This window comes from Phalacrocorax carbo, chromosome 1 (assembly GCF_963921805.1).
Source record: "Phalacrocorax carbo chromosome 1, bPhaCar2.1, whole genome shotgun sequence".
Taxonomy (NCBI): Eukaryota; Metazoa; Chordata; class Aves; order Suliformes; family Phalacrocoracidae; genus Phalacrocorax; species Phalacrocorax carbo.
The window spans coordinates 194,515,357-194,531,142 of NC_087513.1; the positions used below are offsets into that span (position 1 = coordinate 194,515,357).

Genomic DNA, 15,786 nt, shown 5'->3' on the forward strand with positions numbered 1-15,786 from the left:
TGCCCCATTTGCAGTGAGGAAGGAGCTTGTGCAGGTGAGTCCACATCACAGAGGAAATCCTGCTGTGGGACCTGCGCTGTCCCGGATCACACAGCTAAGATGTACAGAATGGGAGACTGCACCACCTTGGCCCCACTCCCACCTCACACAGTGCCCACCCGGGAAGTCCTCAGCAGGGCATTTCTCTCTGTTCTCTCACAATACCCGATATCCCCCATCATCATCTCCACTCCAACCACCTCACACCCCCACAACCCTTCGATGGGTGTGTGACTGCATCCAAAAACGAGTGGTGAAGCGGTGGAGTACCATGGTGGATGGAGGTCCACTCTGTGGGGTGGATCCATCATACAGCCACAGCACAGGGTACAGCACAGCACTCCCACCTTGCCCAGTGAATAGGCATGTCAGTATTCAGTCTGAATTTGCTTACTTTCTTCATGTATTATATAGCCCAAGGCCTTATTTATTACCCATGATACCCATGACTGCAAAGTGCTGATTTTCCTCACGGGCTGTTCTTTCATCCTCTCACCCCCATATCAGAGTGCATCACAAATACTATGGTTTTTTTCCTCCACGGCACGTCATGTGATAACAGTTCTCTGGTGTCCCCATCTAAGAGCTGAGCACTGAGACACGGGGGGATTAAAAACATCCCTTAGATCCTGTGCTAGGTGAGAGGTGGGTTTTGCTGGCAGACCCAAAGGGCACAGTGCGGCGAGTGTCTGGCTCTGCAGTCACAGCAGCTGAGTAGTGAGCACTGAGAAGTGCTGTGCAAGCAGAAAATGAGGGACATGCTCTGGCACAGAGGTGGAGAGCTTGGATGAAATTACCTTCCTATAGGTCCTGTGTAGCATCCTCTTGTAACATCCAGTTACCGAGAGGATGAGGAGGGGAAAGGTATTCAGCTGCTTTCAGGTTTCTATTTCTACAGCACCTTACCTTTTCACTGCCTGTCTTTTAGCACCCAAAGCAAATAAGCAGGGGGCTACAGAAGGCAATTTCCTTGAGTTCACAAACCCTGATCCATTCCTTGGGCAGGTCGACCATGCGTGAGTGTCCTGTGCTTCCCATAGCAGCTGCATTACAGAGCCTTCATCATAATGCTTGCAAGTAAAGGAGCATCTCTCGATTCTTACTGCTCTGTTTTACTGTGACTAGTAGCCCCCAATACCAAATCTTGTGCCTTTCTACTTTAAAAGCAGTTTAGAAAGACCTAAATGATGACAAACCGTCTTCCTAATTATTTTCTCCCAAGTAAACAAAGGGTTTTGTTTGCCTTGCAGTAAAATATTTTGGATTCATATACCTAAACTGTCAAGGTCTGATGAGTCCAAAATGGATTTTTTCCAGGATACAGAATGAAAAGATTGAGTTGTTCTGACTGCTCTGGTCTTCAGCACGAACAAAGGAAAAACTGAACTTGCTCAATACAGGAAATCTAGCCAAGCTGTAATAATGATGAGGATGGAGTGGCACTGTTCTAAGGACTATTCTTGGGCCAAATTCTAACATATTTTGCAAATTTTGGGAAAATAGTACCCCTGAAAGCCAGAAGGTCTATTTTTATAATGAGCGCTAGCTTCTTATCACTGTGCCACCACCAGGTAAAACAATAGATATATTTCTCCTAAACTCATTCTCACAGACAGTTGTGAAAATAAACAATTTCCAGCTCAGCATGAGATATGCATTTGAAATGTTAGCCCAGATTACTGTTTTGGAGACAATGGTAGGAAGTGCCAAGCAACTTATATCTAGTGCAACCAATTTTGCCTCTAACACAAGAGGTCAACAGCATTTGGACAAGGTGGTTACATGACACTAGGTGGTGTATGGTCCATTCACAGGACAGAAACATTACTCTGAAAAATACAGACATATCTCAGTTATTTGAATGGGGGAGAAGGTTTTCCTTGTCCATTCTAGATTTTGCAGGATGCTGCTACATGCATTTACTTGTCTGGAAGATGTGTATTGTATATTCATGCAAAAGCATCCCACACTCAGCTGTGGAGACAAATGCACACAGAGGTTACTGGTGACATGCCTTTCCCCATGTTGGTATACACAAAGTGCTGGGATACCTTCAAGTACTGCAGTGCTGTCCCAACTGTTGTTCAGGGATTCTGTGTGGTTCCCCCACTCCCAGCTGATCTGGTTGTGCCCATGTGCTGGGACCTCTCCAGAGCAGTTTCCCCCCTGTGATGAAGACTGCAGCACAAGGCCGTGCTGCAAGTCTGGAAACCCCTCCGTGCCCATGCAGAGTATGGGACAGACTACCGCAGCATAACCCTTTCCCTTACCTGCTCCCACTCTTGGGGTGTGCAGCCCAGAAAGGATCCCTTCCCCTCACATCCACTGTAGATCTGGAGTACTGATTTGAAATTTCAGAGCCAGAACTTGCTAACCAGATTCCACTTTTCAGCTGTTTGGGCATGCTGTACTGGCAGAAAGGCATTAGCCCAGTTTCCAGGGCCTCAGCACGGTTTGTCCATGACAGTCCTCAGCAAAAATACATCTGCTCTGAGTGTACTAGAGATATGAAAGAGATATGAAAGTGGATTTTTTTTTCTCCCTCTTTATGTCCAGAAGGATTTAGCATTCAGAATTTGTTAATTTGGTCTACTGTCCTTTAGATGGCACTGTTACCACTTCCAAGAGGGACTGCTGCTTGTCACTTTGCTGAACAGGGCTGAAACTGAGCCAGGACTGTCATCATTACTGGGCTAACAAGCCAAATCAGGTCAGTAGTGACCCAAGTCAGGGGAAGCCATTCATGATATTTGGTCTAAAATGTCTTCATGGTATCATCTTCATCGTCTCACTCCAACTCCCGCCAGTCAGTTGTTCACTTTGGAGTAGCTCTCACAGCACAAAGGTTGCATTGATATGATGAACATCCAACATTAAGGACAAACTCAATTTGCTCCTCCTCAGAATAAATTTGAAGTTAACGTACCTATCTGAGGGCCTTAACTAATTGATCTGCTAATTAATGAATAATGAGAAGCCATGCTGTCCACAGGCACTGCAATCATTACTTTTCATAACTAGCTAAATGCTTATGTCGAACCACTGCTTTGATATTTTTTTTGTCCACTCTATCAGTCATCACCTGCTTCTATTGCCTAGGCTTTTTTCCCAGATAGCAAATGGGTTTAGCTGTCATTTAATGAGCCTGTACTAAGTACTGCTACATGTTGTGCACTTCTTGATGCCTATTAAATGAATCTTGCCTACTAAGAGCATTTTCAACGAGGAAAGAGAGATGATTCCAGGACACCATTCAGGAGTGGTCTGGAACAGTCAGAAAACAAATCCAACAAACCCCAAAGAAAATGGTCATGCAACCTTAAGGTTGCTACAGCAAGTGCTTTAAATTCGAAAGCACTCAAAGAAGCTAAACCTGTCTGTTGGACCACTTGCATTGGTGCTTTCCCCAGCTTTGGAGAGAACAGAAACAGCGTGAGCAAGACAACAGAGCCACAGGCATGGGGAGACTCCTACCTGTGTGCAAAACACTAGCCATTGGGTAGCTTTTAAGACCCAGCCCAGTCCTCACTGCCTGGGAACACATTTTCCAACAGAATTCAGCTCCAATTCAGAGAAAAATCTATGTTTTGGACAACATTTTGGTGTGGTGTAAGGAAAAAGAGACATATACTAAAATTAGGCTATGGGTGACTATCAGCCCAAAGAGACTCCCTAGCACCAAAGTAGGATTGGGCCCTCTGCTACACAGAGTAAAACTTCCAGTCAGACAAATCAACCTCAAACTTCTCTGGAATAAAGCCCCACCTTGTTCCTAAATGAGTATTATTCCCTCGCCAAACTGCAGTTCTACTCAGACCTCAACCATTTTGCCTGCAGGCTTCTCAGAAAAGAACACACACAATCGTTATTATTTTTATAATGGGAAAAGTTTCTTTTTCCATGCTGCCCTGACTCAAATCACACCAACTCAATTTTGCTCAAGCTTTCAAACAATAATGCGATCTCAGAAAATGTCTACAGATTGTTATTTTCGAATGAGACTCAAAAACTTGGAAGTCTGTGTCTATGTTGCAAGACAACAGGCTGCCCAATTATGCAATTCCTTGAGTAGTCCCAGATCATCCCACCACATGTAGGCTCTCAATTTAAGCATCGAATGTAAAGGTGCAGCAGCCTTAGGCCTCCCTGGAGGCCTCTGTTGAAACAGGCAAGTACCTCAAGCAGAAATTCAGATCTTTGGTGCTGTAAATATTCTTCTGAAAGTGCTCATTTGCACCTATTCACTAAAAATGGAGCATAAAACAACCATACTCCTAATGTATGTACCACATCTGAGTGCCTAACGGATAACTGCTGGGCTCACTGACTGTGCACCTTGTCACTCAGGGAAGCCAGGGGTGTCTTTGCCTGGAAGGGCTCCCAGCAGTAAGCAGCAAAGACACAAGTGTCTTGCACTGCACTGAACAGTGATGTGGAGATATATATATACTCCAGGGCAACCAGGCAAGCCCAAAAGGGACCGACACTCAGGCTGAACACAGGTAAGTGAGTCCAGCAGTGGATCTGAAAAAAATCTACATCTAATCCTGCCCAAGCCTGAAGGAGCTTAAATTCCACAGGTATATTATTTTTTACCTCCAAGTCCTCTAGGCGCTCAGAGGAATATTACTGCAAACCCCCAGCTGGCCTGACAGTGCAGAGGAGCAGGGAACACGAGGCACAGCTATGCCTGGCCAGGACTTAGAGATGACTCTATTAAAACAAGTCCCCTGAGGTGTTCAGTTTAGGAGGCATTCTCGGGACAGATCTAACATGCACCAGCAGGATGAGAGTCATCTCAGCGCTCAGCTGCTGCATCTGTTCTCATTTAAAATATATCCAGAGGAGACGAAGGAGATATGCCCAAGCTTCCAGAATTCCTTCAGCAAATTGTGAATGAGGCACGAGATGAAAAATCTCTCCCCAGTGGACAAAGCTGAGCAGACACTGCTCTGCCCTTTTTTGTTTCCCTCTGCTATAATCAAGGACACTCTGCAGTCAGCTCCAAAAAAAAAAAAGCAAAAAAAAAAAAAGTTTTACAAATGCCCATCAAGACCAGAAATGTCAAGACTAAAGAAAAATACAAGGGGAAAAAAATTCCCTGGGAAGGTATTTAAAATATTTAGTACTTTTTAAAAATTCCCTGTTTTTTTACAGTTCAGTGAAGATCCCCCTGGCAAGATCAGCTCCTATTTAGGGAAAAGTGTGAACTACAGTATTTGTTCAAAAGTAACCTTTCCTACTACTATAAAAAAAATAACTGAATAAAGTATTTCAGAATTTGTAAAGCCTGTGTAAAATCTGTGGGTTTTTTTTTTGTTTTTGTTTTCTTTCTCCCATTTAATACTGAAAGTTTACTATTGTCTCTTCCAAAAGTAGACAAACAGGCAATCAAGGATATTGTCCAGACCTTGGGTCCTACTGCTGGTGATCATCTGCCTGTTTTACAAAGTAGTTGGGACAACAGCTTAACCTGGGATGGTACAAAATACATGGGCATCAGGTGAAGCAGGTCTGCACCTCAGAGCCCAGCTAGATTTCACAGATCACTATACAGCTTTTGAAACAAGCAATACCTACAAGTCCTTCATGGTTACTGTGGTTGCCTTTTAAACTTTACTTATTTTGTCTCGGGTTTAGTGAATAAATAAGCTTTTCTAATTTTTGACAACATTTTCTTTATGTTGTTTATACCTGCTGAATGTAACCTCCTAAATGCTGAGATAATGTTACTCTAACAGCTTCAGGAATTGGCACCCTGTAACAGGGACCACTCTGCCCAATCTCTGGTGAACAGGAGCAGTAGATAAGTACTGTGAGAAAGCAAGTCTTTTCCTTCATCCAGCACCTTTCATTGACTAAATGCATGGATTTTTTTTGCATTTGTTTGCAGGTATCAATATCTCAGTTACACTTTCCATTCCAGCTGTAGTGATCAGGGACTGGAACTTCTAAGTTTCTGCATCTGCTTCACTCCTAAAAATATCCTGAAATGCCTCTGTGCTTGCGACAAATGCTTCAGTCACAATTCTTCCTCTTCCAAGTTCCTGAACTCTGATTTTCAAATACATGGCATAATGACTGCTGCAAAGAAATTACATGCTTTGCTCTCAAGAACAATTTCAATGACAGTGGAATAAATTTGGGCAAGTGATTGGTGTAAAGGCAAAGTATCTTTCCAATGGTAAAAAGTACCCATTGCACTTACCTGCCTGAAAAAGTGCTGTGTTGTTATAGCAAAGACATCAAAGCCACAGCTGGCCCTTTTAAGCTCATCTCGAATATTGCTTAATTGCTGGGACTGCTCATCACACTTTTCCTTCAATCTTTGAACGAACTGCTTTTCAGTGTCTCGACTCTCTCCTGGTTTGGGGGAGAATCCATTCTTTGGGGTGGTTGGCCTTTGCTTGGGATGTCCTACAAAGGGGAGAAGAAAAGACCATCAGGGTCACTTACTTTATATGTACAGACATGAGCTTTATGTGCTTCTAAGGCCTTTGGGACTCAGCCCTGTAAAAGAAAAGAAGGTCTGTAGCATTCACACAGATCCGTAATGACTTTCAAAAAAAGCAAGAGCACAGCAAAATATGTTTCCCTAGGGGCCAAAGCTCAAAGCTTTGTAACAGTCATCTCACTCAGGCTCTGAGCCTGAAGGTCTGCTACGAGTTGAGGAAAGCTCTCCTAAGAGTGTCTTACTGAGAACTGAGGTCGTTAATGGAAGGATTCATCTCACCTATGTTAGACATCATCAAGAACAGAGGTCTGCCTCTTGACATGTGATGCTGAAATCTCCTGAATGGCAGTGAGAGAAATGGGCACTTTCAGGTTGAGATTCACCTTATCCTGTTGTGGACGTGGAAAACAGTTGGATGACATTTATACTCTACACATGAATTCTTTGGCCACCTGAACCCCTGAATCTGCCTTTGCAGATTTTCTTTTGCCTCCACATGGCATAATGTGGGGCTGGAACTGTCCTTCCCTGAATGCAAACGCCGCATGGGTTGCTTGATATTGGGATATCACTATTTCCTTTTATCAATAATACTGCAATCTGCCTTGCCAGTTACCCTTGCTCTCCCCTTTACATCACTTCTAAACACAAAACAGATATGTATAGAAATGCGACCAGGTACCAGGTAATGCTGACTGGTCACACCACTGGCTCTGCATGGCTGCTCTTGCTGCACCATCAGTCACACAAGAATCACTATATGGTCTGCAGAAATGGGTCCAGACAGACTCTGGCTCCTCTGATGTGCTCCAAGTTGGCTTGAAGAAAGCCTGATGCCTTATAAAGATGTGAAACCACTAGTGTAGCTTGTCTTTAGGATATCAGCTCAAATACAGTGTCATAGTCACATGAATGGCACAAGAACTAAGGCTTACTCACAATAAGCCACTTCAGGGAAGTGAGGCTTTCATCCTAAATTAAGTTCATATCCTGCTAGAGTCAACTATCCATTTCTCTGGATATACCCAATTACAAGGATGGAGCAAGAAAAGGTAGTGTTCTGGCAGTGTCAGGTTGTTCAAGCCACTGCTTGGACAATCTGTTTTGTCTTTATCCTCCTAGCTTTCTGAGAACTTTCCTCTACAAACACTTATGGTCAGCTGGGCAACACCTTTGCACAGCTTAGTGATTCCTTTTTCTACCCTCAGTTTCTCCTCAGATGATGCTTTTTAGCCCATTCCTGAATCAGGAATCTCTGGTTCTCTTCCTCAGCTCCTCCTATTGTCTCAAGCTTTTAGACTAGGAGCTAGAGTCAGTAAAAAAGAGGGAGAAAATAGAGTCAGACACCTTGTTCCCATGAGATGGTGGACATTGGTCTGGATACAGATGAAAAATGAACATTTCTGTGTTAGCAGAAAGGGTTGGGTAAATAAGAATCTGAAAAAAGGATATCCTGGAGTTTTATAGTCGTGTAGTATACAGTTCCCAAAAAATAATACTGAAACAATTCCTCCACCCAGTCCTCAGCAAAGAATGTAACAGGAGTCAGTATTCTGCCATGGATGGTACCTACCTCTTTCCTAAAAACCAGAATAATTCTTCCACGGAGATGCACCTGATGGTATGAGTTTGAGCCAATTTGTGAAGTAGAGCACTGTTCCATAGATAATTTTGGCAGACATGCTTTGGATATTTTACATCTTTAAGACTGCGGCCTGGGTGTGCAAGTGGATCCTTAGGGCACTTTTACTAGGTCAGACAGGGAAGCAGTATGGCCTTGTCACAGCAATACCCCAGGAGCGTATTCCTACTTCTTCAGATCCCCAGTTTGTATGGAGCCACTGGGAGCATATCTTCCAACTTGCTTAACTACGTTCTGGCTCTAGGCTAACTTACAAGGAGCTAGCTCCAGCAGAGATGCTCCCTCATATCTCCAAGTATCTCATGCTGCAACTGCAAAGAGCTGCAAGTGCAAAACAGCCTTTGAAACTTTTTGTGCCCATGACTTGCATTTGCAAAGAGGAATACCAGGTTTTGCAACATGTCAAGACTAACTTCATGATGTTGCAAGACCTGAATAATACAATACGGGATGTTAGGGAGGACTGTCTGTCATTAAGAGAGGTCAACCAGCATAACTATTGCCCTCTATCCATTTTCATGTCAGTTAAAGCCTGTACACCTTTTTTGTGAAGGAATACTTTCTTACAGATTCTTTCATTCATTTAAAGGGGCTCTTAACTGGGCAGTAGGTATTATCACAAAATAAGAAATTTATGAAAGCAACAGCCATAAATATCTGTCTTTTTAGTATAAAAATCTCGTGTTGTTTAGGCAGCATGGTGGTGTTACAAGAGAAGGCATAGAGAGAAGTGTAGGGGGAAGCCACTGAAATCAGTCCAGTTTTAATTAAAACAGAAACCCATCAGGATGTTCTGTCTTATATCTTTCTAGCTTTCCTGTTCACTGGAACATTTGAAGGAAGTGCACACCTCTATGTTGTCCTTGTCAGTATTATAAGCTGTCCTTGAAAATTAAACCGCGCTATTCTCCTCAGGGATAAATCTGAATTTCTCAGTTCATTTGGGTCTGAAAACCAGCTTATTAAGCTTATTTTGCCATTGATGTCTCTCTTTTGTTGCTCTGCACAAAACAGGGTATATATTAATGATGCTGGCCCTGATCCTGAATGTCCTTTTTGCTGATGGTGGGACCAGGGGGGCAGACCCACTGTATGCTGAAATCACTGAACCCCTTTGATCTGCTTCAAAACTCCCAAGTCTTTTTTATCTACCTGAGTGTTTGAACTAAGGAGACATAACAAGTGTGTACTCATAATTAGCACAGTCCATGAGGATTTAGATGGGGAATGCAATTTCTTTGCCTTTTAACCGTCCAATTTCCGACTTTTTGGTAAGGAAAGCGAGGAAATTACCTTGAGAGGTTTGATAACAAGTAATCTGTAGAATGACAGATGTCAGAAACAGATGGCAATGGGGTGGAAGGAGAGCACCTGCATCTGTGTACACCTCCTCCTATACACAGATTTCAGGAATTGCATCAACAGATAAAACTGAGATCCCTGCAAGACTCTGCATCTCAAAACTCCCTTGCAAGTCTTCAGGAGGACTGATCCAAATTCTAAAGATCAGATTCAAAGCTAAAAAAAATGTATGACCGACAAAACCCAGCACTGATTAAAAAGGAACTGCATGTGAGGAGGCCAGTAACGGAGGGAAAACAACCTAAAAATGGCACTCAGAAATTTTAGAGCCTTTTCTATAGCCACATGTAGCTGTGGTGGAGTTACCTGGGGCACACATGCTCCTATCGCAAAGTGTAAATGCCACATGAGTTTAAGATCCTGATGGAGGAAAGTCTGTGCTACTGCCCCTTAGCCCCAGCTACACTCACACCTTGTCCTGTTTAATGGCTTCCTTGATTATTTTGCAGAATTGTTAAATAGGTGAAAAGATTATCTGCCCTTATTGCTTTGCTGTTCCTGATGTTATTTCAAGAATTCTAAAGGCTACTCTAAAAAATATTAAGATTATGTTTATTTTCCTATTTGATCCTTACAGTGACAAACAATTTTGGCTTGCCATAATTTCAGACAACTAATCTTAAGAAATCCTAAATTGGCCTGATGGAAAGAGGGCAGTTACTCAACCTCTCATGAGAGTGAAGAAACCTTTGTCACCTCATGAATTGGATATGCCAAAAATGTAAGCCTTGAAAATCATTGAGTCAACCGTGGAAATGCAGGCCTCCTTAAGGTAATGCAAATACACAGAACAAATATGCCTATGTTTCATTTTGCTTTCTAGTTCTAGTGGAAGAACATCAGCTGTGCTGTAACATGCTGCTACAGCCATAATCGGTGCTGGTGCTTAAACTGGACTCCCACTGTTATAAATAAGTGCTGGTGAGCTGCTGCTCTGTCACTCTCCACAACAAATTTTTCTTTGGATCTCTCTTGGTGATCTAACCAGGTGCAAAATAACCTGAAAATTATATGATTCAGAGGACAGAGTTACATTCATCATCTTAGCCTAATATCTTAGTAAGGAGAAGAATTCTGAGCCTTGTTGGTGCCTGGAAAGATTAAATTCAACCTTCCATTTTCTTGATTTTGTTGGTTAGGAAGGAGAAGAATAGGGATTGGGTTTAGTACACATGAAGAGACTCTTAACGCAAGTTACAGGAGCTAGAGAGCTGTTCTACATGTTTTATACTTTACAATAAAATAAAGAAACATGGCGTTCTACCCCCCATAATTATAACTCAAGTATCATATATCTGTAGAGATGACATTTAAATGATTTAAGTAGAGTCTGAAAAATGAGGCAACAGCACAGAAGATAAACAGCAGGCACAATGAAATCAGTAGGACCAAGCCCACTCATTTCAGAAGCATTTAAATCAGCCAAAGGCCAGCCTTACAAAAGCCTTCAGATACCTTATACATTTGTTAATGTACACCTAGTAGACATAAATAGAAATACGTTATCTTCATTTTAGTAAATAAATAAAATCATTCTTTAGAAATGCTAAAACACTGTGTTTGTGCCCAATATCGAGGTGTAAGTTGACAATGCCCTAATAGGACTCTGAAGGTTATTTCAATAGAAAATCCCTTTTTCAATTATGCATAGAAATCGACCAGGAAATTCAGTGCCTCTGCACACAGTAAGAGTAGATTCCAAGTAATATACTATCACTCCAGGTAATTGTCTGAAGTGTCTTTTATTTCACTATATCTATCTGTTCTCTTTTTATTTAAGAAAATTATAATGATAAAAAAATATGTTCCTGTACCCCTAAACATGTAATAGCAACAACTCTTCGTTTTGAAAGAGACATGATTGCATGTTTGTAACAAAGAAAACATAAGTCTATTCAGCCTATACATTGGTATGATAAAGTCTGCTGCACTCACAGCCTGCTTAATGAACCTTGGACACAATCAATCTTCACTTAACAATGGTAGGTGTCAGATTTTAGTGTATTAACAAGAGATACAAAGTTGACAAGTTTAAATCTTCCCTGAAACAGTGCTTTTGGGTTCATAAATACCTGGTGAATGAAGCTTGGTGGCTGTTACTGCTGATCTCTTAGGGGATGAGACAGCTGGTCTGTTAGCATCCTGATCTTTTTGTACTTCTTTCTTCAGACCTGTTTTAGAAAGAAAATAAAGGCAGAAAGAAACCTATTTTATAATTCTGTTTGTAATTGTGTAGAACTATGTCACTAAGATACAGACCAGAATGGCAAAATAGAAGTATTTCACCAATACACATCCTGGGCTTTGCACAGAATGATGCTAGACAGTACTTCTGTATTGGATGCCAACTTGCCACTTCTGCAAGCGTGACTGTGTGCATGTGGTTGAGTTGACATGCGCAGAACTGAGAAGGTCAGAAGGCTTTACACACTAGCGTGGCTCTCCAGCCATCTGCACAGTGACAAATGCCAATAAGGCACAAACGGCTACACAGGTAGCCCATCCTATCTGTTGTGAGCTCTGTGTTCTGTCTCTTTACCTTGCTGTGCATCCTCAGCCAAGGATCTTCTGGGCTGGAGGAAAAGCTTAGGATTGCACAAAGTTAAATTACTTGCAGAGCCCTGCGGTATCAACTTTCTCCCCTGGCTAGGGAACCACCTTTTCTGGTGACCAGCTTTCCCAAGAGGTTCTCATACAGGCAAGAGACAGGCTTCTGCAAAACCAGAAGCAGGCAGGACGTGTCAGGGCTGTGCTGGATGTGGCACCCCAGACAGGAGAGTAGGTCTCTGCCTGAGTGGTAAGTCACCTGCATGGTGACCTGCATGGTCCAGAGAGTTGAAGCAGATTCAGTGCACAAACCTGCAACATACAGTGCCAATGCAGGACACAACAGGGCCATACCATTGCCTTGCTGTCCACAAGGTTGAACCAACACCTGGTTCATGCTCATCTACAACCCAGGCATGTGCCAGGCTGCCTGGCCTCCCTCCTCTCCCGTCTGTTTTTGTAGCTCTTCAGATTACTCCTGACCTCTGCATTTACCCTTTTTTTTTCTGCAGCCACTAATCCTTCCCACTGACAGGATGATGCCCCAGAGCTCTTGGGTTATGTTCTCCAGAAACTTTGTGCTAGCCTTTCCTCTCTTCCTTTAATTACACAGTATCACAGAATGGTAGGAGGTGGAAGGGACCTCTGGAGACCATCTTGTCCAACACCCCTGCTTGAGCAGGCACACCTAAAGAAGAGGGCACAGGAATACGTCCAGGCGGGGTTTAAGTGTCTCCAGGGCAGGAGACTCTAATTCTTCAGCGGGAGGCAACTCAGTGTCTGTTATCATTCCTCCCACCACTGGAGCTCTCTGGTTACAGGCTCAGGATGGTCTGTCAGTCGTCCAAGCTCTGCAGTCACCAATTGCCTCTTGTACGAGGGAGATACAACTTCTTCTGAAAGCCAGAGTGGCCACCCAAGCTCATCTCACCTCCTGCCCACCCACAACTCCCATCAGAATAGCTGGGGGGGCCATGCTGAGTGCAGTAACACAAAAGCCCTGCCCTGCTGGTTTGCCCATGGTGTGACAGTCACAGCCACAGGACTTCAGGCAGAAAACACTCACCAAGAAGTAAGAAGGAAGAGCAAGAAAAAGCAAATCCCTGAGACATTAATGTATTTTCCCCTTTGCTTTCCTTTTTTACCATTAGTGTTTGTGATTGTATTTTAGCCTGCAGGACTGTGTCGCAACCCCTGGATTCACAGGAAAAAGAGAGATTTAAGGCAAGCCACTTGTCATAAAGGAAAAACAATGTTTGCTTTATTAACTTTCACTTCTCATAAATACATTTATGGACATCTTATAGGAAAATATCCCACAGAATCTGAACTATCTGAAGCAGGAAAACAAAACCATATTTTCTTGGTGGTGCTTAAAGAGAGCAGGAGTCTAAAAGATAACACTATCTTCCATTTTGCTTAATGCTAATGTGATCTGGCTATTTCAATAGTGGAGAAAAGTGATAATTTTATACAGGGATCATAATTTTCAGGGACACTTACTGGATAACTAGTTTTCCGCCCTCTCCAAAGCACAGCTACTCACAGTTGCTGTATCAGGCTTATTTTTGATGTATCATTCACCCTTCCATTTCTGTCTGCATCAGGATTTGCAAGCAGCCAGCTGCAGATGCAGCATTTGTCACGCACCAGAAGCCAAGCTTCATATTTTCTAGCCCCACCTCTCAGCATTCGCTTGCAGAGTACTTCTGTGAAGAGCACATATACATGCACAAGCCCTGTGTCCAACTATTTTTGGGAGGATGACACAGGAGAAGGTCTAAGGCCCTCTTTGACACCCTCCCACTGTTCATAGGCAAATCGCACCATCAGTCATCAAGGGCTAGTAAAGACTGAACTCTTCTTCATACTTTTAATTTGGTCCATCTCCTTTCTCTTTGCTGTTTGTAAATTGGACAAGTTGAGGCTACGATTATCATTTGTGATCAATACTTTTCACAGTGAAGTGACTGAGGATATAAATTTCCTGTGTCTGCTACCTACTACACTGTACTTTACTACAGAGCAGGACATAAAATAAGTTTATGGTGCCTTTTCATTACTAAGGACCAAGTGAAAGCAGCCTGAGATGGGAGCTGTCAGACAAAACCAGAGCTTGTTTTGTAAGGTGTAGTTTATATGGTTACAGATTTGAGCATTACTTCTTCATGGCAATGAGGTCTTGGTTTTTCTGTGATTTTCAAAACAAAAATATGATGCACAAATGGGCCACATAGCAAGATCCTCTGTAAATTTCCCTATGGCAAACATCAAACACAGACAATGGTAGGGAAAATGTGTTTTCCTTATGCTTTCAGCAGTAATAAGTGGAATATAAATACCTAACTAGTTTTGGTTGTGACACAATACCTGGGAAATTAGTTCAGCCTCTTAACCTTGAGCACAAAGTGAGGAACAATTGCCCATTTAGAGCTCAGTTGGAACAAAAGAGCAAAGAGCCAAACAAGCCCAGTGAGGACCATCGTTCTGCAGAGGGCAAGGCGAGGTCTGCAGAGAGCAGCGAGTCATGCGCGGGTGCAGACAGCAGTGCCCGTCAGGGGTGGCTGCATGGGAGACGTCGGCCCCAGAAGGTGGGAGATCAGCAGAGCCTGAATCAGGTTGTGCGCAAAGGTGCAAATAAATATCTTGGCAAGGACAGAACAGTACGGCTAATAACAAGGAGGGGAAAAAAGGATAACCTCCCTCCTTCAGTTTACAAGATTAGGAGAGTTCCTAAGGTCTTGTAGGGATGGCAATGCAGGAACCGGGGAAGCGGGGAGGGGTTATGTAGCAAGGGAAGAGCCAGTGCACAGCTCAGCCCTGCTGGGAAGGGACTGGGGAGAGAGGCACATGGAGCTAGCAGTTATTCAACTTCTCCTTCATAAGTAGGAGGGTCCCTGTGGCCTCTCTGTGGCCCTCCTTAGTGGTGAGGGATTTAGGAAGCACACAGCAGGCAAAAGAAAGGACAGTCCGCAGGAGCAAACCATTATTTTTCTGCTAAGCTCATCACCCACAGGGAAATCTTAGGCGAAGAGCCGTCCCTGGCATCAGACCTCAAATAAGAGCTTGTTCTGAATGTTTTTCTAAAAATGGGGTTTGTTCTTTCTCTTCTCTTTTGAAACAACAGTTGTTAGTTGGTTAAAAGAGAACCATTCAGAAAACATGCTGATTTCAAGAGAAGTTCCCGCAGGGAAAATTCATTTCTAAATTACAAGAGTTTGGGCTCTGATTTTGTCTTTTCACAGAAATCTAGAATTTCACGTTTAAAAAAAATCTGTAGGAGAGTGTTGGCGTGGTGATCAGCATAATGCTTTACCGCAGGGTATGGCGCAGCAGAAGGTTATAGAGTTTGATCTTTTCTACCTCAGAGTGTACTAGAAGTAACTCAAAGGTTATAATGTACATAAAATGTCTGATGCTCCACTGTAACTCAGGAAAGAAGATAAACATTTCACTCATTATTATGGGCCTGAACACACGTAAAATCTCAAATAATAGTTTGACCGCCACATGTATTTTGGAATGTCAAAAGGTGTTGTGTGTCCAATCATAAAAAAATTAAAAAATATGTAAAATACAATTATAAAAGGAAATTAAGCACCACAATTGTATAATTCTTGATCCTGCACACTGATTTAATTTTGTTCTACATTTGTGTTTTAAAGCATTTATTAACTCTGACCTGGAACAAAATTTACTTTGAACTCTTAGTGTTATTGCCCACCGGCTGGAAATACGGAAC

The 15,786-nt window shown here is 42.7% G+C and overlaps 1 protein-coding gene across 1 annotated transcript in view; it reads right to left on the reverse strand.

Annotated features, from left to right (window-relative positions):
* MTUS2 (microtubule associated scaffold protein 2) overlaps nt 1–15,786 on the reverse strand; it is a 329,597-nt gene that overhangs the window by 61,614 nt on the left and 252,197 nt on the right. The window contains exons 7-8 of the mRNA XM_064441072.1: nt 11,570–11,668; nt 6,248–6,456 (exon numbers count right to left, since the gene is read on the reverse strand). Of these exons, the coding sequence (XP_064297142.1) occupies nt 6,248–6,456; nt 11,570–11,668 (308 nt within the window). The remainder of the gene's footprint in view (nt 1–6,247; nt 6,457–11,569; nt 11,669–15,786) is intronic.